General features: G+C 46.6%; 1 protein-coding gene across 2 annotated transcripts in view; it reads right to left on the reverse strand.

Moving 5' to 3' along the window:
* Positions 1-25939, reverse strand: part of PKNOX1 (PBX/knotted 1 homeobox 1) — a 66779-nt gene that overhangs the window by 18926 nt on the left and 21914 nt on the right. For both annotated transcript variants that reach the window (XM_032276770.1, XM_032276771.1), the window contains exons 2-5: positions 11462-11568; positions 7660-7787; positions 3892-4063; positions 1210-1380 (exon numbers count right to left, since the gene is read on the reverse strand). In XM_032276770.1, the coding sequence (XP_032132661.1) occupies positions 1210-1380; positions 3892-4063; positions 7660-7787; positions 11462-11512 (522 nt within the window). In that variant the 5' untranslated portion in view covers positions 11513-11568. The remainder of the gene's footprint in view (positions 1-1209; positions 1381-3891; positions 4064-7659; positions 7788-11461; positions 11569-25939) is intronic.

Here is a 25939-nt window from a genome sequence, read left to right on the forward strand (position 1 = left end):
TAAGAGGATGAAAAAGATACTTAGCTACTATAGAGTTGGAGAAAACATTTGCAAACCATACATCCAACGGAGAACTAGTATCTATAATTAGCAAAGAACACTCAACATTCAGAAGTTAAAAAAAAAAATCCAATTAGAAAATAGGCAAAAGACATAAGTAGATATTTTACCAGAGAAAATACATAGAGCGGGCCGGTTGCAGTGGCTCACACCTGTAATCCTAGCACTTTGGGAGGCCAAGGTGGGTGGATCACAAAGTCAGGAGTTCGAGACTACCCTGTCCTACATGGTGAAACCCCAACTCTACTAAAAATACAAAAATTAGCTGGGCATGGTGGTGCCTGCAATCCCAGCTACTCGGGAGGCTAAGGCAGAAGAATTGCTTGAACCTGGGAGGTGGAGGTTTCAACAAGCCAAGATTGCACTACTGCACTCCAGCCTGGGCGACAGAGCAAGACTCCATCTCAAAAGAAAAAAAAAAATACACAGACGGCATAATGTTCAACATCATTAGTCATCAGGGAAATGAAAATTAAAACCACAAAGAAATATTACTATTACTACGTATCATCAGAATGGCTAAAACACCATAGTGCTTCCTCATGGATGAAGCTTACAGGCATTCTGATGAATGAAATAAGCAAAGGACCCAAAAGGACAAACACTGTACAATAATTCCATTTAACATGAGAGACCTGGAGTGGTCAAATTCACAGAGACAGATAGAATGGTGGGTGCCAGGGGCGAGGGCAGGGGGACTAGGGAATGAGTGTTTAAGGGGTCAGAGTTTGGGTTTGAGATGAGAAAGCTCTGGAGATGGCTGGCGTTGACAGTTGCACAACAGTGTGAATACACTTAATGCACTGAACTGTACATTGTAAAAGGGCTAAGATGGTACATTTTGTATTACATATATTTTACACAGCTTTTTAAAAGAACAAACAAAGTATCTTAAGAAGAAATAAAAGAAAGAAATGAATGGAATTGTACCCTCCATAAACATGGGATGGGGCCCAGTAGGCAGACTGAGGACTCACTTCATACCCTGAGGGAGTTCATTTCCAGACCAGGCTGGGTCAGAGACTAGAGGGTCCTTCCTGTAGAACGCCATTAAGATGACCCAGTGAATTCTGAAAGAGCTGGTGGTCTCATGACTCAGTGCAGATGTTCACGGTGGCAGAGGTAAAGCAAGAACCGCAGTGTAAGTACCTGGGACTGCACGGGGGAGTACGGGCTTCCAGGCTCTCCACTCAACAGTGTCTCACTGTTCATTTTCGTTTTCAGACAAGCAATGTATCGACTGCAGAAATCTTTGCAGAGTTCATTAACCTTTTCCAGCTCAAGAAGATGAATGCGCAAAACCTGGATTGCTTTTACCATCTAGGGCAGAGAAAATGAAGCCTTTCAGAGAAAAAGGTAGCATCATTGTAAGTTATCATGATCACACATACCAGTTCTGTCATTAGATGGAACCATCTTCACTGCCAGTAACCAAAGTGGAATCACATCAGAATCCTATGAACTGATGAGCTGCTCCAGTGCCACTGACCTGGGCTTTGGTATTCGGCTGCATCTGGTGTGCCGGGAAGACAAAGGTGGTGGTGCTGACCTCAGCGTGTCCCAGTGCTAGGTGTGTGGGCTGTGAGCCAAAGCCTAGCCCTGCCACTCACTTGCTCAGGACAAGTGACTCACCTCATCCACTCCTGTCTCTAAAATAGGGATACATCCATACTTCCCCCAGGTGGTTCCACATTTTCATCAAGTGCAATTTTGGTGTCAAGTCTAAGAACTCTTCGCCTAGTCCTAGATCCTAAAGATTTTCTCTTGTGATTTTTCTAAAAGTTGTATAGTTTTTTTGTTTTGTTTTGTTTCTGTTTTTTTGAGAGAGTTTTGCTCTTATTGCCCAGGCTGGAGGCTGGAGGCTGGAGTGCAGTGGTGCGATCTCAGCTCACTGCAACCTTCGCCTCCTGGGTTCAAGCGATTCTAATGCCTCAGCCTCCCGAGTAGCTAGGATTACAGGCATGCACCACCACACCCAGCTAATTTTTGTATTTTTAGTAGAGATTAGGTTTCATCATGTTGGTTAGGCTGGTCATGAACTCCTGACCTTAGGTGATCCACCTGGCTCGGCCTCCCAGAGTGCTGAGATTACAGGCGTGAGCCACCGTGGTTGGCCAAAGTTGTATAGTTTTGTGTTAAGTTACTACGTTCTGGGGTAATTTGTCCCACAGCAATAGATAATACCAATAATGCAACCATTATCATAAGCACCAGCTGCCTATGAATCAGCAGCTCTGAGGCCCAGCTCCTTCACCTGTAAACCTGGTGGTAGTAATTCATAGGTATCTATGCAGTGAATACATGAATCAATCAATAACAAAAATGATAGCGCATCCAGCTCTGGAAGGCTCTGTGCTAAACACTCACCAGTCAGGAGAACCTTGGTCCCTGCCAGCCTGGTGGGGTGTAGAGGACACCTGTGCTCTACTCACAGGGCCAAGCCAGGTGTGGGCCAATGGGAAGTTGGATGCAGACCACAGACTCAGGGGTGGAGAGAGCTTCTGATCCTCACCCCCAAAGAGCATGCACTGTCAGTATCATTTCAGGGAGAAGGAGACAGACCCAAGTCAGGTAATTCCCCACAAAATCTATTTGGCGGTAAGCATTGAGCATATACTGAGAATTTTTTTAAAAACTAAGATCTCAGCAATTTATTCAGGAAAAATGAGTTTTCAAAAAACCCTTTCTGCTGAAGGCCCTGACCAGGGTTTTGATGTGGGACCAAGATGGCTCAAAGGGGACCCAGTGAAGGTTCCCTGATACTGGTTCTTTGTGTATCCCGAGCTGGGAAGCAAACATGGGGTTATACTCCGGCAGTAGAGCAGACTCAGAGCGCGGCCTGCCCAGACCGTGCTGACAGTGCCATACAGGTGCCTCAGGCGCAGCTCGCTCAGGGCACTCCGGTGACGATGGAACCAAGGAGTTCTCGCTTGCCTTTGGAGAGCACAGAAAACTTTGGATTTTGGAACCCTGGACCTGGGAGGAGGGCACCGCAAATCAGTGTCAGCCTTGAGACAGAGCTGTCTTGGAGAATAAAGCCTGTGTCCATGTCCATGATAAACAAAGGACAGACGTGGGGCAAAGGCAGGCTGCCCGAGCACCCCAACCCCACCCCACGGACCTTTACAGACACTGTACAGAGAACACAATCTCCGTGCCCATTTAGCAAGGAGGCTCAAACGATTTTATTTATTTTTCTTTAGACAGCGTTTCGCTCTTCTTGCCCAGGCTGGAGTGCAACGGCGCAATCTCGGCTCACCATAACCTCCACCTCCCGTGTTCAAGCAATTCTCCTTCCTCAGCCTCCCGAGTGGCTGGGATTACAGGCATGTGCCACCACGCCGGCTAATTTTGTATTTTTAGTAGAGGTGGGGTTTTTCCATGTTGGTCAGGCTGGTCTCGAACTCCCGACCTCAGATGATCTGCCTGCCTCGGCCTCCCAAACTGCTGGGATTACAGGCATGAGTCGCCACGCCTGGCTCATTTTATTTGATTTTTAAAGGAAAGTGTAGGTTGGGCCTTCAGAAGTTGAGGATGGAGGATTGCTTGAGGCTAGGAGTTTGAGACCACCCTGGGCAACACAGCACGACCTGTGTCTAACAAAAATAAAATAAACTTAAAAATAAAAACTAAATAAATAAAGGATACCTAGAAAAGGCTGAAGACTTGGGGATATCCACGTTACACACATCATAAAAGTAAGTTATTTTATAGTTGCATGAGTCTTTCCTTTAGAAGAACTGCAAGCAGTCTAAAGTTCTACTTAGAAGTTTAAATTTCATGAACAGATTTCACATTTTGAAAAATAAAAATAAAATGTATTTTACTTACTAAATTGTCAGTTTCTGGATCTTCACAAAAGAAGGGCTTCCCTTCCTTCTCTTGCTTCCTTACAAAATTTTCGATATCTACATCAAAACTGGCAGAAGTCGTGCCCTCGGAGCCCTGTGTGGATTGCTCACATTTTTCAAACAACAAAGCTAACAATGGAAATAGTGGATGCCTGAGGAGCAAAGAGAAAAAAGAAGAAATTTATGTTCTACATCCCTATGAGAATGTCTTCGCATGCGCGCCTGCACTGCTTCATGTAACACCTCTGTTGGGTTAAAATTCACATACCATACAGTTCATCCATTTAAAGTACACAACTCAGCAGTTTTTAGAGTTGTGCAGCCATTGCCACAGTCAACTTTAGAACACTTCCATCATCCCCCCAAAGAAACCCTGTATCCAATGGCAGTCATTCTCCACTTTTTCCCAAACGCCGGCCTGCTAAAACCTACTTGCTATCTCTATGTGTTCGCCTCTTCTAGACATTTTTGTTGTTGTTATTTATACACCTCATATAAATGGGAATTGTCTAACATGTGACCATGGTGTCTGGCCTGTTTCCCACAGCATAATGTGTCTAAGGCTTACCAATGTTGTAACAGGTATCAGTACTTTATCCCTTTTTTTGGGGGGGTGGGGTGGGGGGGACAGACTCTCACTCTGTTGCCCAGGCTGGAGTGCAGTGGCACGATCTCAGCTCACTGCAACCTCTGCCTCCTGGGTTTAAGCAATTCTCCTACTCAGCCTCCCCAAGTAGCTGAGACTACAGGCACCCATCATGCCCAGCTAATTTTTGTATCTTTAGTAGAAACAAGGTTTCACCATTTTGGCCAGGCTGGTCTCAAACTCCTGACCTAAGGTGATCTGTCTGCCTTGGCCTCCCAAAGTGCTGGGTTACAGGCATGAGCCACTGTGCCCGGCCACTCCATTACTTTTTATGCTGAATATTACTGCATTTCGTGGAGATGCCATAATGTGTCTGTTCATTCATCAGTTGATGGGCATGGGCGTTGTTGCCACCTATTGGCCATGTTACCGCTATGAAGATTCCTGTACACATGTTTGGTGGACTTTGTTTTCCTTTGTCTTGGGTACATACGTGCATAGGAGTAGAACTGCTGAGTCATACATAACTTTTAAGAAAAATTTGTATTGTTTTAATTATTTTTACGTACAGAAAACTCAACAGTGTACATTTCACCCAGTTTAGTGGCAAGCTCTTTAGCCTTGGCCTTTTCGAGCGTGGCGATACGAGCCACAGACTTGGGACCCAGGACACTGCCTCCCCATTGATGGCAGATCTCATTGTAATTGGTCCTGTTAGCTTCCACCAGCTTAGCCAAAGTGCCTTTGTCTTCGCAGTTAACCTGAGTGAAGGTGACAGTGGTGCAGGTCTTCCTGTGGGCTAGATGTCCCAGTCTTGCCTTCTCCTTGATAATGCAGTAAGGGACCCCCATTTGATGACACAGAGCAGGCAGGAAGACAGCCAGCTGGAAGAAGGCATTAGCCGGAGTGTATTTTGACCAAAAGCGGTACATTGCAAAGCTAGCTTGGTAGAGACAGTCATGTATAACTCTATGCTGAACTTTAAAAAAATACTTTTTTTTTTTAGATAGGATCTCACTCTGTCACCCAGACTGGAGTGCAGTGGCATGATCTCAGCTCATTGCAACCTCCACCTACCAGGTTCCGGTGACTCTCCCACCTCGGCCTCCAGAGTAGCTGGGACTACAGGCATGCACCACCACACCCGGCTAATTGTACTTTTTTGGTAGAGATGGTGTTTCACCATGTTGGCCAGTCTGGTCTTGAACTCCTGACCTCAGGTGATCCATCCACATCAGCTTCCCAAAGTGCTGGGTTACAGGCGTGAACCACCATGCCTGGCCTGACTGACTGTTAAATACTAAAGCAGTCTTGCATTCCCAGGAAAATCTTGACTCGGTCGCTAGGTATTATTCTGTTTACTACTGCTAGAATTGATATATTAGTATTTTATTGATCAGTTTTACATCTAAGTTCATGAAGGTTATTTGACCTGTATTTTCCTGATGTGGTATTGTCCTTGGTCTTGGCGTCGCAGTGATGTCAATTATAAAATGAGGTGGGAAGCCTTCCCTCCTCCTCTTCTTCCTGAGAGAGACTGCAGACTTGCTGCTCTTTCCTCTTTATATGTTGGTAGAATTCTCAGTGAAATCATCTGGGCCTGAATATTTCTTTTTGCAAGGTCATACAAAATTCATATTTATAGATTTATATTCTAAAACTTTATTTTTAGGTATTAAAAATAACAACTTTTTTTTTTCTTTGAGACAAAGTTTTGCTCTTGTCACCCAGGCTAGAGTACAGTGGCAAGATCTCAGCTCACTGCAACCTTTGCCTCCCCAGTTCAAGTTATTCTCCTGCCTCAGCCTCCCTAGTAGCTGGGAATACAGATATGTGCTACCATGCCTGGCTAATGTTTTGTATTTTTAGTAGAGACAGGTTTCACCATGTTGGCCAAGCTGGTCTCAAGCTCTTAACCTCAAGTGGTCCACCTGCCTCAGCCTCCCAAAGTGCTGGGATTGCAGGCATGGGCCACCATGCCCGGCCAGAAAGAACACTGTAATCTGAGAACATTTTCAGCCGAGCAGTCATCACATCATAAGACACCTCATGACTCTGCCTTGCTACTAACGCTAGTGTTCCTTTTTCTTTTCTTTTTTAAGACAGTGTTCACCGCTTGTTGTCCAGGCTGGAGTGCAATGGTGCAATATTGGCTCACCGCAACCTCCACCTCCCGGGTTCAAGCGATTCTCCTGCCTCAGCCTCCCAAGTAGCTGGGATTACAGGCATGTGCCACCACACCCAGCTAATTTTTATATTTTTAGTAGAGACAGGATTTCTCCATGTTTCTCTTTTGTCTGGGCCACCAACATGCCATCCAGACTGAGGAAGACCTAGAAACTTCGGGGCCACATAAGCCACAGCCATGGCCGCATCAGCAAGCCCCAGAGCACCCGGAGGCTGCGGTAATGCTGGTGGTATATGCCTCACACCACAGGATCAACTTCGACAAATACCACCCAGGTTACTTTGGGAAAGTTGGAATGAGGCATTATCACTTAACGAGGAACCAAAGCTTCTGCCCAACTGTCAACCTGGACAAATTGTGGACTTTCGTCAGTGAGAAGACACAGGTGAATGCAGCCCCAGTGAGGGGCTGCTCCCATCACTGCTGTGGTGCAATTGGGCTACTACAAAGTTCTGGGAAAGGGAAAGCTCCCAGAGCAGCCTGTCATCTTAAAGGCCAAATTCCTCAGCAGGAGAAGATTGGGGGGAGGGGGGGTGGGGGCTGTGTCCTGGTGGCTTGAAGCCACATGGTGGGAGGTTCATTAAATGCTACTTTAAAAAAAAAAAAAAAAAAAAAAGACAGTTTCGCTCTTGTTGCCCAGGCTAGAGTATAAAGGCGCAATCTTAGCTCACTGCAACCTCCACCTCCTGGGTTCAAGTGACTCTCCTGCCTCAGCCTCCCCAGTAGCTGGAATTACAGGCATAAGCCACTAGGTCCAGCTAATTTTTGTATGTTTAGTAGAGACAGAGTTTCTCCATGTTGGTCAGGCTAGTCTCGAACTCCCGACCTCAGGTGATCCACCCGCCTGAGCCTCCCAAAGCGCTGGGATTACAAGTGTGAGCCACTGCACCCAGCTCTACAGTGTTCCTTTTAACAAACTCATCGATGCTCCTCACTCCTCTGAGCGCCCCCACAGCTGGCACCCCCGGCGCTACCTATAAATGGCCTGCTTGTCCACATCCATCGGGGTCTGAGACTCCACGGGGGGAGGGCTCACTCCTTCTGCATCAGGTTCAGAGCAGTTTGGATCTTGTTCTGTCTTTAACTCTGTTACTACTTGCATCTGTAAAAGGAGGAAGATAATTCTTATTACCAAACACAAACCACTACTAGGTACTCCATGCTCCACAGGAATGCAATCAGAGTGGGGAGCTGCCAGACAGCAGTGTGACTGCTATCCATGGAAAGAATACTGCCAACAAAACAGCTTCCAATTTAATGTGCTTTAAGGCAGATAAAGGTCAAATTTCCAAACTGCCTAAGAACTGAGATAACCAATGTCTGTGAAATACTCACTATTTTTAAAATAACACTGACGATGCCCTACTGAAGGGAACCGCCACATGCACTCTTACTCTTCCATCTATCGCTATATATCCTCACGCTTAATAATATGACAGCCAGAGAAGCATCAACAAATAGTCTAAGGTCTTCTCACCATGTCACAGAAACAACTTAACTCCATATGCTACATATTTGTGACAGGGCTGAGCTTCTCCCATATCTACCCTCAAACGTCAGCCAACATAGCCATAAAAATTTCACTGCATTTAGAAAGGAAAAGATCAGCTGTGTTTACTTAAAGCCTTAAAAGACACTATCATTTAAACTGCTTTAAACAAGTGATGCCTTTGTCATTTAGGTAAAAAGTATTTAAATCATTAAAAAAAATCAGTTTGCAAAAACAAAATTTTGTGGCAATAAGCTCTAGTTATCTATGAGCAATAGATTAGACTGTCCTGACCTCAGCTTCCTCAGGACCAGGACTGGGCCATCTCTCCCACGGTGGATTTGGCCATGCTTCTGTCCCTTGAGGAAGCAGCCTGGGGCAGTGGGGGGGGGCCATCCCCACCGACCAAACAGACTGGGGCCTGCCATGAATGCCCACCCCCACAGGACGCCTCTCACACCCTCCAGCCCTGTGCTCTCTTCCCTCCAACTTCTTGTTTTTGGAGTAAGATAACTTCTATTCTGCTGCCTTTAAATGGGACAACACACTAGGAAAACTGCTTTTCTTTCTCTTAAAAAAAATACAAGCAAGGAAGCCTAAGTGGACGCAGTATTTCTATAAGGTGATCTGCTAGCATGTATAAAAAGCCTTAAAGAGGCCATGAGCAGTGGCTCACGCCTGTAGTCCCAGCACTTTGGGAGGCTGAGGACGGCGGATCATGAGGTCAAGAGATTGAGACCATCCTGGCCAACATGGTGCCACCCCGTCTCTACTAAAAATACAAAAATTAGCTGAGCGTGGTGGCATGTGCCTATAGGCCAAGCTACTTGGGAGGCTGAGGCAGGAGAATCACTTGAACCTGGGAGGCGGAGGTTGCAGTGAGCCAAGATCATGCCACTGCACTCCAGCCTGGCGAAAGAGTGAGACTCCAGCTCAAAAAAAAAAAAAAAAAAAAAGGCTGGGTGCGGTGGCTCATACCTGTATTTCAGCACTTTGGGAGGCCAAAGCAGGCAGATCATGAGGTCAAGAGATCGAGACCATCCTGGCCAACATAGTAAAACCCCATCTCTACTAAAAATATGCAAAAATTAGCTGGGCATGGTGGTATACGCCTGTAGTCCCAGCTATTCAGGAGGCTGAGGCAGGAAAATTGCTTGAAACCAGGAAGCAGAGATTGCAGTGAGCCAAGACCACGCCACTGCACTATAGCCTGGGTGACAGTGCGAGACTCCATTTCAAAAAATAATAATAATAATGACCAGGCACGGTGGCTCACGCCTGCAATCCCAGCACTTTGGGAGGCTGAGGTGGGCGGATCACCTGAGGTCAGGAGTCCGAGATCAGTGTGGGCAACATGGTAAAACCCCATCTCTACTAAAAACACAAAAAAATTAGCCGGGCATGGTGGCATACACCTGTAATCCCAGCTACTCAGGAGGCTGAGACAGGAGAATCGCTTGAACCTGGGAGATAGAGGTTGAAGGAAGCTGAGATTGTGCCACTGCACACCAGCCAGGGTAACAGAGCAAAACTCTGTCTCAAAATAAATAAATAATAAAAAATTAAATAAATAAATAAAAGCCTCAAAAGATTCATTTCAGTATTTCAAAAAAAAATGATTATGAAAAGAGAGAACCCTAAATGTGTTCAACCTTGGAAAAATGGCAAAATAATTATGATATATCTATGCTGTAGATCTATTTCCATGCTTATTTAAAACAGTGCTGATAAAACACTTCCCAGGCCCTGCGGAAGCACTCGGGCATGAAAATGGCAGCACTCCCAGTGTCATCTGCACCTGGCTCAGCTGCCTGGGAGGAGGTGGCCAGTAGCAAGCACTGCTGTCCCAGGCTGTCAGAGGCAATCACCGTGCACAGGAGGCAGCGGTGGGGTCAGAGCAAAGACCAGGCAGGCAGGAGGGAGAAGAATGATGGGAACAGTGAATACTGTGCCCCATGGCAGGCAGAGAGCTGCCCAAGGCATGCCAGGAAGAGATGCTGGGGATGGCCTGGGGTCCAGAGGGGCTGCCTGATTCGGACCACAGGGCAGCTCAGTCTTTGCATGAAACCCACAGGAATCCACAGGGAGTCACTGGAGAGCTCAGGAGGGATATCATTAGATTTGCATTTTAGAAAAAAAAAAAGATCAATTGGAAATACCAAAGGACTAAGGACTTCTAGGCTAAGGAAGCAGGGTGACTACACAGAATTTCTCTCCTTTAATTGCTATACAAAGCAAAAATACTACCACCACCAAAAATCTGCAACAGGCACTGAACAAGGACTTGTTGGTAAAATCAACCACCAGGAAAACGGGTCCTAGCGCCCCAGCTTCTAATCCCTCCTCAGAACTCATCAACATGGCTCCGGTGAGTCACCTGGAGTCTGGCCCTTGCCATCGAAGTCCTCGAGATGGGGAGGAGAGCCGAGGGGGCACTGCACTGACCCTGCCTGCTGGGCAGGAAAGTAAAGGGCAGGGCCAAATCCCTTCACTGGCTCCAGAGTCAGTGGGATGATGAGACAAGTGCCAGTGGGCTCAGAACGCAGTGTTTGGTTTTCGTTTTTGTTTTTTCCAGGTATGTCTTAGGAGCGCGAAAATGGAGAACACAGTGTTTAGCAAGATCGAAGGCCAAGAAAGACAGCAAGGGCCTCAGCCAAGCCTCAATCCTCTTGCTCCTCAATTCATTCAGGTCACAGAACACAAAACACTCAGATATTCAAAAGCACAAAACACTATAGCTCCCAGGAAAACAAAGTCTCATCTATAGTGGGAGGGCAATGGCGAGCTGCCTGTGTACGGCACAACCATCCAGCATGAGCAAGGCACAAACATGGAGCGCGGGAACCTTGCAAATCCATCGCTGGGACAGCCCCTCTCATGCCTACCAGGGAGACAAAGCCACAGGATTCCCATTCAAAGGCTGATCCAGTTAGAGACTCAGAAGAGCCACCAGTCAACATGGGAATCTGTCATCATGAAAATCAGCCACGTTTTCTTTCAAAGTAACAATGCTAATTAACACTGACATTAACACTGACAGTAAATTCCCAAGAAACTGTCATGACTTAGGGAAGTCAAGAGTCCTGGCAATTTCAGTATCAGTTAAGGAAATAATGTTAATTATTCTATGGCATATTTCTCTGAACACAAACATACAATAAATGCGTAATACACTAATGCTGAACATGCAATCTCATGGCAATTGAATTATAAGTATACAAAGCAATGTCCATGCTTGAGTGTCAGGTTGATTTGTAGCCAGAATGCAGAATCAAGTTCAAGCTCACCTGTTGCCCATCTTGATAGCTGTCTATACTTAATGTCTGTGTAGCCATCATGGTTCACCAGAGTTCTATAAGACATCAAATCATCTTGAGTGAAAAGCGAATGGTGTCTGGAGAACAAAACCAGAATAACATCAGTTAATAGTCGTAGAGCATTTTTTTTGGTTTTGTTTTGTTTCCTTCATTCCACAACATCCGATTTTTAAAAATTCATATTTTTACACAGAGAGAAAAAAGTTAGCCTAAGCAGTATGTGATAAGCCAAATCCTACTTAGCAGCCCTTCACTGACATAGCACTTATTTTCCTGTGCTGGGCCCTGACTTGCTATTACATTTTCAGCCAGTCGTTCATTGCCCAACGAACATCAAATCAATGCCTGCACATGCCAGGCAGTGTGCTGGGCCCAAGGGGCAGCAGTGAGCATGACAGCCAGGGCCTCAGCCCTCCTGGAACAAACCAGCCAAGGAGGAGACACAAGGCACAGGGCCCAGGCTGGGCAGAGGGTGAAGTGAGAGGGTGCCTGGGCTGCCTTCCAGGGCCGTGTGGTCAGAGCAGGCCTCCCTGAGAAGATGCTATTTCGGACGAGACTCGAGAGGCACGCGGAGATCAGGGTGTTTAGTGTTTGAAAGAGACGAGCGGCTAACACAGAGGCCTAGGACAGGGATGGAAAAGAGGTGCTCTGGGAGACTGAGGCGGGCATGCTTGTAAACACGTGCACATCATACAGATAGGTAAGCAGGAGCACACTTGCTTAATGACAACAGAAAACCACAAAATGCCACTGATGAGCAGGAAGGATGGAGCAGGAACATGAGCAGCACCTACAGAGCGGGGGAGGGCAGCCAGGCTGGACCACAGCCGGCACGGCCTCGCCACTGCTGGTGCAGGTCACAGACATTCAGAGTCTGGGCCGCCCTGAGAAGGTCATGTAGAGGTCAAGGGCAGTCGTGCCACTTGTTCTGAATTAGCAAGAACATCAAGGAAAGCAGCACTTTAGGAGACCGTGTGAAACGGAAAGAAGTCCTGTCCAAGCCTTGCAGGATGCCAGACTACCACCCTATCCTGAGTGAGATGGTTAAAAGGAACTCTGAGTCGGGTGCTCACAGCAGCAGCAGTGGCAGCAGCCAGGCCACCTCCTGAGCACAGGAGCCATCCTAGCGCCATGTGCCCTCACAACACCTGAAGGAGGCACTGCTGTGATGCCACTTACACCTGAGAAGCCTGAGCAATGTGGCCACAGCCACTGAGATGGCCAGAGGCTGAGCTAGGACTCGCCCTTAAAAGCATCATTTTGGAGCCATCAAGGGGGCACAGTCAATGGGTAAAAGGGAGGGAGCAAAGTCATGGGTACAAGGGAGGGGGCACAGTCAATAAGTACAAGGGAGGGGCCCAGTGAATGTGCATGAGATAGGGTACAATCAGTGGGTTCAAGAGAAGGGGCACAGTCAACACGAGCAGCTTCTGTGGCCTCGGAGGGGAGAGCATGCTGGGACATTTTAGGTTTGAGATGCTTCTCAGACACCCACATTAAAACTCTGAGTAAGGGAGTCTAGACTCTAAACACAAATTTGGCCATCATCCAAGTATGGTTAGTACGTGTTGGGGGTTGAACTGTGTCCTCCAAAAGATATGTATGTCCAACTGGGCATGGTGGTTCATGCCTGTAATCCCAGCACTTTGAGGCTGACGTGGGAGGATCACTTTAGTCCAGGTTAAGACCAGCCTGGGCAACATAGCAAGACCCTGTCCCTACAATAATAATAATAATAAAAAATCTGCCAGAATGGTGGCTAAAACTTTATTTTTAGATATTTACTGTGATTAAAGCCTTAAGACTTGATGAGACCATCCAGGAAGAGGACAGCCCATGCTAGAAGACAGTCTGCAGTTCATGGAGACAGGGAGACAGGAGGACCCAGCACAGGATGAAGAGCTGCCAGGGGACAGCAAGAGAACCAGGCAATGCCCCCAAAGCCACAGGGAAAAGGAGGACCAAGGACGTGGGAGTGCCAGCCACGGCAAGGACAGCTGAGCGCCAAGGAAGCGGGGGCTGAGCCTGCTGCCGATGAGCAGGAGAGCCTGCAGGGAGGAGGCTGTGGCGGAGCACTCCCACGGCCCAGGGCAATCCTATCGACACAGGTACACCCTGCAACACGGCAGGAGAGCCACTGGTAACAGAAAAGGCTGGAAAGCACTTTCAACAGAAGCCTGGTAAAACAGATAATGATAACCCGTGAAATGGAATACGTGCAATTAAAATATGAGGAAACAGGCAGAGAGCCGTGGCTTATGCCTGTAATCCTAGCACTTTGAGAGGCTGAGGCGGGCAGATCATGAGGTCAGGAGATCAAGACCATCCTGGTCAACAGAGTGAAACCCAAGCTCTACAAAAAATTAGCCGGGAGTGGTGGCGCGCACCTATAGTCCCAGCTACTCGGAAGGCTGAGGCAGAAGAATTGCTTGAACCCAGAAGGCAGAGGCTGCAGTGAGCCAAGATTGCACCACTGTACTCCAGCCTGGGTGACAGAGTGAGACTCTGTCTCAAAATTTGAAAAAAAATTTAAAAAAATAAAAAAATTTAAAAATATATATATATATATGTGGAAACACTTCATAAATTCTTCCCCAAGACTCCCGTTTTGACAGAGACCCACACATCTGCAAACTTGTCACTGAATCTCTCCTAACAGGCCTCTGCCTTGACCATAACCTGGCTCTCCTCCAAATCCCTGCTTTCTCTCCAATTTCACTTCCATCTGCTCCCCTTCGCCACAAGGAGTGGCTCCATTCAGTGCCATCACCTCACACCTTGATGGTGGTAGTAGTCTCCTACCTGGTTGTATGAGCCTCTAGTCTTGCCCTCTACCAGTCCATTCTCCATGCTTTCTTTCTCCTTTTTATTTTTTTGAGATGGCGTCTTGCTCTGTCTCCAGGCTGGAGTGCAGTGGCACAATCTCAGCTCACTGCAACATTTATCTCCCAGGTTCAAACAATTCTCCTGCTTTATCCTCCTGAGTAGCTAGGACTACAGGCATGTGCCACCACACCCACCTAATTTTTGTATTTTAGCAGAGACAGGGTTTCACCATGTTGGCCAGGATGGTCTCAATCTCCTGACCTTGTGATCTACCTCACCCACCTTAGCCTCCCAAAGTGCTGGGATTACAGGTGTGAGCCACTGCACCTGGCCTTTTCTCCTTTTTTTTAGAGACAGGGTCTTGTTCTGCCAGCTAGGCTGGACTGCAGTGCAACTGTAGCTCACTACAGCCCCAACTTCCTGAGCTCAAGGGATGTTCGTACCCCAGCCTCCCAAATAGCAGGAACTACAGGCCCACACCACAATGCTGGCTAACTTTTTTTATTTTTTGTAGAGAAGAAGTCTCGCTATATTGCTCAGGCTGGTCTTGAATTCCTGGGCTTGAGCAATTATCCTGCTTCAGCAACCCAAAATGGTGGGATTACAGGTGTAATATGGTCTGGCTGTGTCCCCAACCAATGCTCATCTTGAATTCCCACGTGTTGTGGGAGGGACCCAGTAAGAGGTAATTGAATCATGGGGGGCAGGTCTTTCCCATGCTGCTTTCATGATAGTGAATGAGTCTCACATGAGACTTGATAGTTTTAAAAAGAGGCATTCCCCTGCACACAAGCTCCTCTCTTTGCCTGCTGCCATCCATGTAAGACATAACTTGCTCTTCCTTGCCTTCCACCATGATTGTGAGGCTTCCCCAGCCATGTGGAACTGTGAATCCATTAGACCTCTTTCTTTTGAAAACTGCCCAGTCTTGGGTATGTCTTTATCAGCAGCATGAAAATGGACTAACAAAGTAAACTGGTACCAGGAGTGTGGTACTGCTGAAAAGACACCTGAAAATGTAGAGGCAACTTTGGAACTGGGTAACAGGTAGAGGCTAGAACAGTTTGGAGGGCTCAGAAGAAGACAGGAAAATGAGGGAAAGTTCGGAACTTCCTAGAAACTTGCTGAATGGCTTTGACAAAAATGCTGATAACAATATGGACAATAAAGTCCAGGCTGAGGTGCTCTCACATGGAGACGAGGAACTTGTTGGGAACTGGAGCAAAGGTGACTCTTGTTATGTTTCAGCAAAGAGACTGGCAGCATTTTGCCCCTGCCCTAGAGATTTGTGGAGGTCTGAACTTGAGAGATGATTTAGGGTATCTGGTGGAAATTCCTAAGCATCAAAGCATTCAAGAGGTGACTTGGGTGCTGTTGAAAGCATTTGGCTTTATAAAGGAAGCAGAGCATGAAAGTTTGGAAAATTTGTAGCCTGACAATGTGATGGAAAAGAAAATCCCATTTTCTGAGGAGAAATTCAAGCTGGCTGCAGAAATCTGCATAAGTAACAAGGAGCCAAATGTTAATTCCCAAGACAATGGGGAAATGTCGGAAGTCCTCACAGCAGCCCCTCCTGTCACAGGCCCAGAGGCCTAGGAGGAAAAACTGGTTTTGTGGGCCAGGCCCAGTGTCCCCATGCTGTGTGCTGCCTAGGGACTTGGCGTCCTATGTCCCAGCTGCTCCAGCCACAGCTGAAAATGTAGAGCTTGGGCTATGGCTTCAGAGGATGCAAGTCTCAAGCCTTGGCAGCTTCCATGTGGTATTGGGCCTGAGAGTACACAGAAGTCAAGAACTGAAGTTTGGGAACCTCCACCTAGATTTCAGGAGATGTACGGAAATGCCTGGATGTCCAGGCAGATGCTGACTGCAAGGGTAGGGTCCTCATGGAGAACCTCTGCTATGACTGTATAGAAAGAAAATGTGGGGCTGGAGGCCTCACAGAGAGTCCCTACTGGGGTACTACCTTGTGGAGCTGTGAGAAGAGAGCCACCATCCTCCAGACTCCAGAATGGTAGATCTGACAGCTTGTACCGTGCACCTGGAAAAGCTGCACACACTAAAGGCCAGCCTGTGAAAGTAGCCAGGAGGGAAACTGTATCCTGCAAAGCCAAAGGAACAGAGTTGCCCAAGACATGGGAACCTATCTCTTACATCGGTGTGACCTGGATGTGAGACAGGGAGTCACAAGAGATCATTTTGGAGCTTTAAGATTTGACCGCCCTGCTGGATTTCAGACTTGCGTGGGGCCTGTGGCCCCAGTGTTTTGGCCAGTTTCTCCCATTTGAAATGGCTGTATTTACCCAATGCCTATACCCCTGCTGTATTTAGGAAGTAACTCAACTGCTTTTGATTTTATAGCCTGATAGGTGGAAGGGGCTTGCTTTGTCTCAGATGAGACTTTGGACTGTGACTTTTGAGTTAACGCTGAAGTGAGTTAAGACTTTGGGGGACTACTGGGAAGGCATGACTGGCTTTGAAATGTGATGATGTGAGATTTGGAAGGGGCCAAGAGTGGAATGATATGGTTGGCTGTGTCTCTACCCAAATCTCCTCTTGAATTCTCACGTATTATTGGAGGGACTTGGTGGGAGGTAGCTGAATCACGGGGCAAGTCTCTTCTGTGCTGTTCTTGTGATAGTAAGTCTCATAAGATCTGGTGGTTTTAAAAAGAGGCATTCCCCTGAACAAGTGCTCCTCTCTTTGCCTGCTGCCATCCATGTAAGGCATGACTTGCTCCTCCTTGCCTTCCACTATAATTGTGAGGCCTCCCCAGCCATGTGAAACTTTAAGTCCAATTAAACCCCTTTCTTTTATAAATTGCCCTGTCTTGGATATGTCTTTATCAGCAGTGTGAAAACGAACTAACACAAGGTGTGAGCCACCTGAGCAGGCCCATTCTCCCAGCTTTCTAAAATGAAAATCTGACCATGTGACCCACATGCTTAAAATCGCCTCTGCCCAACCTTCACCCACAGGCTTCAGCATCCCCAATGACCCCCTTCCATACTCCAAGTTGTATAAATAAAGCAATCACCACATTTAGCTTCCGCAGCATTCCAGGTTATCCCCAGCCTGACAGCTCTGCCCAGACACACTCCCCTCTCTGCATAGCTAGGAGGGGACCATGCATCATCACTCACATCACCTTCTCCAGAGAGTCTTCCTGATGAATCTCGCCCACACCAGTGTTAAGTTTGTCCCTGCTAGGTCCTCACACAGCACCCTCTGCCCAGCCCAGTATTTCAGTTGTTTATTTGAACTACAAGTTCCTTAAGGGCCATGAGCTTGTCTTGCTGCATCCCCAACTACTAGCACAGTCTTTGATGTCAGTAGGCACTAAATTAAAATGTTTCTAAGCCGGGCGCGGTGGCTCAAGCCTGTAATCCCAGCACTTTGGGAGGCCGAGGCGGGTGGATCACGAGGTCAAGAGATCGACACCATCCTGGTCAACGTGGTGAAACCCCGTCTCTACTAAAAATACAAAAAATTAGCTGGGCATGGTGGCGCGTGCCTGTAATCCCAGCTACTCAGGAGGCTGAGGCAGGAGAATTGCCTGAACCCAGGAGACGGAGGTTGCGGTGAGCTGAGATCACGCCATTGCACTCCAGCCTGGGTAACAAGAGCGAAACTCCGTCTCAAAAAAAAAAAAAAAAAAAAAAAAAAAAAAAATGTTTCTAAGAGGCTGAATCATAAACTTGGCCTGAAGGTAATAATCACTGGCATGACACATTTTTGGACACACAATTTGCTTGCCTTCATCCCGTATCTCCTTGTTCCACTTAAGGCTAATTTTTAATTTTTTGGTTTAATGCACAATTGACAAACTATTTTACAATTTTAATTTTTATGATTATTATTCAAGTGGTTGCTGGAACATAAGGCTCCTGAGGCCAGGCTCTGTGTCTGAGTAGCCTCCATCCTCACAGAGGTGACGTCTGCTGACACACAGCACTAGTCCTGTGGAGAGGTGCTACAAAGCGGTCAGCGGGGCTTTGTGGGACCATCTCTAAGTCCTAGTCTGCTTGGAGAAAATGAGATAATCAGCACATGGGGCCAGGCATTATGACTTATGCCCGGAATACCAAGATTTTGGGAGGCTGAAGCAGGAGGATCACCTGAGGTCAGAAGTTAGAGACCAGCCTGACCAACATGGCAAAATCCCGTCTCTACTAAAAATACCCAAATTAGCTGGGCATGGTGGCATATGCCTATAATCCCAACCACTTGGGAGGCTAAGGCAGGAGAATTGCTTGAACCCAGGAGGCAGAGGCTTCAGTGAGCCGAGATCACGCCACTGCACTCCAGCCTGGGTGACTGAGACTCTGTCTCAAAAAAACAAAACAAAACAAAACAAAGAAAACTAGCTAAATTAGCTGAGTATGGAGGCTCACACCTGTAATCCCACTACTTTGGGAGGCTGAGGCGGGAGGATCACTTGAGCACAGGAGTTCAAGGCTAACTTGGGCCGGCCGGGCGTGGGGGCTCACACCTGTAATCCCAGCATTTTGGGAGGCTGAGGCAGGCAGATCATGAGGTCAGGAGATTGAGACCAACCTGGCTAACACAGTGAAACCCTATCTCTACTAAAAATACAAAAAATTAGCCAGGTGTGGTGGCACGCCTGTAGTCCCAGCTACACGGGAGGCTGAGGCAGGAGAATGGCTTGAACCGGGGAGGTGGAGGCTGCAGTGAGCCAAGATCATGCCACTGCCCTCCAGCGTGGGCAACAAGAGCGAGACTCCATCCAAAAAAAGACTAGTCTGGGCAACAGAGCGAGACCCCATCTCTACAAAAACAATTTTTTTTTAATTAGCTGGCATGGTGGCTAACTTATGTGGGTTTCTATGTAGTTGTGCCAGCTTCCAAAGAGTTCCAACTGAACAAAACTTGAAACATACACATCTGGGAGGGTCTGTGACAATACAGCCACACACAGTCAGCCACTTTGTTGGGAGACAATTCTCCAGGACATTTTTAAGTCTCACCATCTAGGTTTTCCAAGCACATTTGGCTAAAGGATGATGGACTAACAAACACATCTGGGATGCTGGCATCAGTGCACTGCTCGAGAGAGATCGGGACTCCCGAGGGTTTACGGTCCAGACTGGGGCCTTCCCTGGCCTACCTTCCACAGAACGCTGTTAGGTCGGTGCAGCCAGAACCCTCCGCACCTGATGTTTCTGCTTGGTAATTTTCCATCCATGGCCCCTACCCCTGCTCCTAGTCCCCCTATTGCAAAATCCCATTGCAGCAGTCCCTACACCTACCATGATCATCCTGAATAGCCTGCCCTTTGTTCTGCTTTCTTGAGACAAGGTCTTGCTCTGCCACCTAGGCTGGAGTGCAGTGGTGCAATCGTGGTACACTGACTGCAGCCTTGAATCCCTGGGCTCAAGTGATCCTCCTGCCTCAGCCTCCCACGGAGCTATGACTACAGGCTCGCACCACCACACTTGGCTAATTTTTAAATTTTTTGTAGACATGAAGTTTCACTATGTTGCCCAGGCTGGTCTCAAGCTCCTGGCCTCAAGCTATCATCCTGCCTTGGTCTCCCAAAGCACTAAGTGCCTTGCCATCTTTAACAAGGGTTAGAATAAGTTTTTCTTTAAAAATATAAATACAGGGGAGGAAGGCAGCAAACCAGGCTGCCATGTGTGTACCGATGCAACAATCTTGCATGTTCTTCACATGTACCCAAAAACCTAAAATGCAATTAAAAAAAAAAGAAAAAAAGAAAAAATAATAATAAAATAAAACTCAACAATGAGAGAAAAAAAAAAAGGTAATGATTATCACCCAGAATGAGTTAGGAAGTATTCCTTCTGCTTCTATTTTCTGGAAGAGATTGTAAAGAATTTCTATTATTTCTTTTTTAAATGTTTTATAAAATTCATCAGTGAAACCATCTGGCACTGGTGCTTCTAAGGTTATTAATTAGTGATTCAATTTCTTTAATAGATATAGGGCTATTCAGGTTGTCTATTTAATTTTCTGTGTATTTGGTAGTTTGTGTCTTTAAATAAATTTGTCCAGTATATCCAATTTAAATACATATATATACACAGCTCTTGAACATCAGCATTTGCAACCAGCACAGGAAGTAGTGTCACACAGGAATCAATGGATGCTAACACTAGCTTATGAAAGTATGACGAGAAGGAAACGTGCACCATCTCAAAGTATCTGCCACAAGATACTTTTTATTTTTTATCTGAGATGGGTTCTTGCTCTATCTCCTAGGCTGGAATGCAGTGGCAAGACTGGCTCACTGCGGTCTCAGCCTCCCACACTCAGTCTCCCGAGTAGCTAGAACTACAGAAATATGCCACCACACCTGGCTAATTTTTGCATTTTTTTGTAGGCAGTGGTCACTCTGTTGCCCAGGCTGGTCTTGAACTCCTGGACTCAAGCCATCCCCAACCTCAGCCTCCCAAAGTGCTGGGATTACAGGCGTGCACCACAGCACCAGACCCAAGATACTTATTAATTACAAAAGGAAAACAAGTAACTTCAGGATGGAGAGATGTGGTAGAAAACACCTTAATCAAATGGTGAAATTAACATCATGGGCCTCCTTGAAATGACGCACTGAAGAGGACACACCGTCCTGGGCTTCTGTGCAGCCCTTCCTAAAATGCAAGCTGTGAGTCCAATGCTCAGGATACACCCACGAACCCAAATTGAGAGGCACTCTACAAAGAAACTGGCAAAAATATAAGTAAACAGCCAGGCATGGTGGCTCATACCTGTAATCTCGGCACTTTGGGAGGCTGAGGCGAGTGGGGCACCTGAGGTCTAGAGTTCAAGACCAGCCTGGCCAATATGGTAAAACCCCATCTCTACTAAAAATATAAAAATTAGCTAGGTATGGTGGCGTGTGCCTGTAGTCCCAGCGACTCAGGAGGCTGAGATGGGAGAATTGCTTCAACCAGGAGGCAGAGGTTGCAGCGAGCGGAGATCACGCCACTGTACTCCAGCCTGGGCAGCAGAGTAAGACCCTGTCTTAAGAAAAAAAAGACAGAAAGAAAAAAAAAAAAAACCTGGTTAAAACTTCTATACCTCATATATACTGGTATAACGACTCTAAAGGAAAACCTTCGCCGGGCGCAGTGGCTCAAGCCCGTAATCCCAGCATTTTGGGAGGCCGAGGTGGGTGGATCACGAGGTCAAGAGATCGAGACCATCCTGGTCAACATGGTGAAACCCCGTCTCTACTAAAAATACAAAAAATCAGCGGGGCATGGTGGCGTGTGCCTGTAATCCCAGCTACTCAGGAGGCTGAGGCAGGAGAATTGCCTGAACCCAGGAGGCAGAGGTTGCGGTGAGCCGAGATTGCGCCATTGCACTCCAGCCTGGGTAACAAGAGTGAAACTCTGTCTCAAAAAAAAAAAAAAAAACTTCATATTTGCCTGAAAAGCTTTGGAAATGTGTTTTCCCTACAACAGAACAGGGAAATTCTATGCAAGGAATTAAAAGAGAAAAAGGCAACTCTTTAGGACTCACATATGTTGTGAGAAAAAACAGGAGGGCAGAGCACCAAGGCAGCCAGCCCTCCTGCCAGACAGCAAGAAGCCGGAGGGAGCTGCCATAGATGGCTCTGCCCACTCCAGAAGGCACTGTTCACGTGGATTTGTGAATTACTATAATTTGTGGAGTTCCTTGCTAAATTCCACTCTCCAGCATAAGGATAAACCACATTTTGGTAGTAAACCCAACAGGTTCCTGCAATCAGACAAATAGTTTCCCATAGAATTTACAAGGTTCATCCCAGCACGATGTCTGAGGCTTCAGGTGACAATCTTGTGCTGAGGGCAGGACCTCTGTCAGCCAACTCAGATGCAGGCAGGCCCAAGGCGGCATCTGACTCAGTGAAACCTATCATTCACTCGGAATGAACTAAAAGCATCCAGCTGAAGAGTGAGGGCTCAACAGGCTCACCTTGATCAAAAACTGCTCTTCTTGGCATTATATAAAAACCAAAGGCTGGCCTGAGATTTAGAGACAATCAATTGATCTCTACTTCTTTCCCCTCTTCCACACAAAAAATAAGTTTCTCTGATCTTCAAACTTAGTGTCTTAACTTCTTAACATAACATGGGGTTCTAAATTCCCAGTCGACGAATTACCAATCCAATGTAGTATCATACCACAGTGTTTAAGCAGCAGACACAGTTATTTTACTTTATTTCTACAGTTTAACCCAATAAAAAAGGACACATCATTTATTGAAGTTCTTTGTCACCTTTAGAGCTCTGTCCAGACTAAAATGAGGAAGACACAACTTTCCAACCTTCATGTACAGAAATATTAAAACTCATTAGTAATTGAAGAAATAAAAAAATTAAGATAGCATATCTTTTTCCACATAGCAATTATTAAATTTAAAACAAAAGTAATGCTCTTTGCTAGCAAAGATGAAGTAAAACCTGGAACTCCGCAGAGTCAGTCCTGTGAGCCACACGTGGTGTCACAGGTTTGGAAAGCAGTTTCACCATCTGTAACTCAGCCACAAAAAAAAGTTCTGCTTGTCTCAAAACCACCCCAGGAATATAAGCTTTAGTGTTGTGACTTTAAAGGCAGACAAAAACATGAAAACTGGACAGAACCTAACAGGCTGGCATCTTAATATCTGTAAGCATTCTGGAGAAACAGGAATCCGATGTTAACAGACTGGCTGATACACTCAAAGAATGTTAAGTTAATAGGGGAAAAAAAAACAGACTGGCTGAATCTCACCAGGTGGTGGTAGTGTTTTCCTTTGCCCAGATCAGAGGAATGAGTGGGAAGGGAAGCCAGCAGCCAGGCAGTCCCAGAGAGACTAAGCAAGGAGGCACGGTCGAGGGGGCTGGGGGAGGCCCCGAAGGAACCCTACTCACCGGAGACAACTGCATTACTGCCTTAGTTTGTTTAGCCCCTCTATCAATGGTTTAGGGTTTGACATTTTAGTGTTTAGCTTCAAAATAATCTATGCATTTGGCATTTAAAGGTGTTGGTAGTATTTAAGAAAATTTGGCCAATTAATCTTCGATTTTGGCCTTGATTCCAATTTAAAATGTGTAATTAAGTTACTGATTACAGACACTTCTTTTTTAGTTAAAAGGTACAAGAGAGACATTTACTCAGACAGTGAATACCACCCATGTCTTCAAGTTTGTGGGTCGCCAGGCACTCTTCACAGCACTGGGAACACAGCAGTGAGAACCAGGTAGTGACTCCAGGTCTAAGAGCAAAGTCTGAGAACTTGAGATGTACTGTGTAGATAATTTTGGGGTTTTTTTGTTTTTTGTTTTGAGACAAAGTCTCACTCTGTCACCCAGACAGGAGTGCAGTGGCGTGATCTCAGCTCATTGCAACCTCTGCCTCCTGGGTTCAAGTGATTCTCCTGCCTCAGCCTCCCAAGTAGTTGGGATTACAGGTGCCCACCACCACGCCCAGCTAATTTTTTTTTTTTTGAGATAAGACTTGCTCTGTTGTCCAGGATGGAGTGCAGTGGCGCAATCTCAGCTCACTGCAACCTCTGCCTCCCAGGTTCAAGCAGTTCTTGTACGTCAGCCTCCAAGTAGCTGGGATTACAGGCACCTGCACCCATGCAGGGCTACAGGGTTTCACCATGTTGGCCAAGCTGGTCACAAACTCCTGACTTCATGTGATCTGCCCATCTTGGCCTCCCAAAGTGCTGAAGTTACAGGCATGAGGCACCACACCTGGACAGTAATTTTAAATGATCAGATTTACTTAAGAACGTTTTACTTGCATAGTCAGATATTTACAGTGGTTATAACGCATAAGGGCGTTTAAATTGTAAATGGAACTATCATTAAAAATGACATATTTTGGCTGGGCATGGCGGCTCATGCCTGTAACCCCAGTACTTTGGGAGGCCGAGGCGGGTAGTTCACCTGAGGTCAGGAGTTTGAGACCAGCCTGGCCAACATGGTGAAACCTCGTCTCTACGTGGTAGGCACCCGTAATCTCAGCTTCTTGGGAAGCTAAGGCAGGAGAATTGCTGGAACCCGGGAGGCAGAGGTTGAAGTGAGCCAAGATTGCGCCACTGCTCTCCAGCCCAGGCCAATAACAGCGAGACTCCATCTCAGAAAAAAAAAAGATGTATTTGGTCTGATCAGCTTAAGTTGTTCAAAGGCTATCTTCAAGGTGAAAGTTAAAACTTACTAAATGTGGCCAGTCGCAGTGGCTCACAACTGTAACCCCAGCACTTTGGGAGGCTGAGGTAGGCGGATCACTTGGGGCCAGGAGTTTGAGACCAGCATGGCCAACAGGGTGAGACCTTATCAGTACTAAAAATACAAAAATTAGCTGGGGTGTGGTGGTGTACCTGTAGTCCCCAGTACTTGGGGGGGCTGAGGTGAGAGGAAAGCTTGGGCCAGGGAGGCGAAAGTTGCAGTGAGCTGAGATCAGGCCACTGCATTCCAGCGTGGCTCACAGAGCAAGATTGTGCCTCAAAAAAAAAAAAAAAAAGAGAGAAAGAAAAAAAAGAGAGAGGTTTTATAGAGAGAATAAAACTAGCAACTTCTATATAAAATAGAGAAAAATCAAGCCTGTAACTCTCTACATTAATAAATGTTGATTTTAAAATAAACTTAAATAATCTTTTCTGTGTCAAAGCCTCCTTTTAAAGGGCACTAAAAACTTTTAGCAAGAAACTCTAGATGCTAAAGAATTTTTTTATTCACAGTAACAAAAAATAGAAACAAACCTACCCATCCACCAACAGGAAACAGGGAAGTCAACTGCACTCATCCATCGTGCAGTCACAACACACGAGGCAGAGTGGGAAAGAGTTTGAGGTAACTGCCCATTGGGAAGGCACGGACAGCTCACAGAGCCCTTCACTCACTCCACAGATGCTTACTGAATGTCTTCTTTATGCCTAGCTGTTCTAAGTGCTAAGGACAGGGTAGCAAACAAAATAATGTCTATGCTATCAAGAAACACTTCATATTGGCTGGGCACGGTGGCTCACGCCTGTAATCCCATCACTTTAGGAGCCCGAGGTGGGCGGATCACCTAAGGTCAGGAGTTTGAGACCAGCCTGGCCAACATGATGAAATCTGGTCTCTTAAAAAAAAAAAAAAAAAAAAAAAAATTAGCTGGGCATGGTGGGACACACCTGCAGTCCCAGCTAATTAGAAGGCTGAGGCAGAAGGACTGCTTGAACCCAGGAGGCAGAGGTTGCAGTAAGCCGAGATTGTGCCACTGCACTCCAGCCTGATGACAAAGAAAGACTCTGCCTCAGACAAACAAAAAAGGAAGGAAGGAAGGAAGGAGGGAGGGAAGGAGGGAGGGAAGGAAGGAAGGAAGGAAGGAAAAGGAAAGAAAGAAAGAAGAAAGAGGCCGGGCGCGGTGGCTCAAGCCTGTAATCCCAGCACTTTGGGAGGCCGAGGCGGGTGGATCACGAGGTCAAGAGATCGACACCATCCTGGTCAACATGGTGAAACCCTGTCTCTACTAAAAATACAAAAAATTAGCTGGGCATGGTGGCGTGTGCCTGTAATCCCAGCTACTCAGGAGGCTGAGGCAGGAGAATTGCCTGAACCCAGGAGGCGGAGGTTGCGGTGAGCCGAGATCGCGCCATTGCACTCCAGCCTGGGTAACAAGAGCGAA

The sequence above is a fragment of the Sapajus apella genome, unplaced genomic scaffold (genome assembly GCF_009761245.1).
Source record: "Sapajus apella isolate SASKATOON/1434 unplaced genomic scaffold, GSC_monkey_1.0 scaffold8, whole genome shotgun sequence".
Lineage (NCBI taxonomy): Eukaryota > Metazoa > Chordata > Mammalia > Primates > Cebidae > Sapajus > Sapajus apella.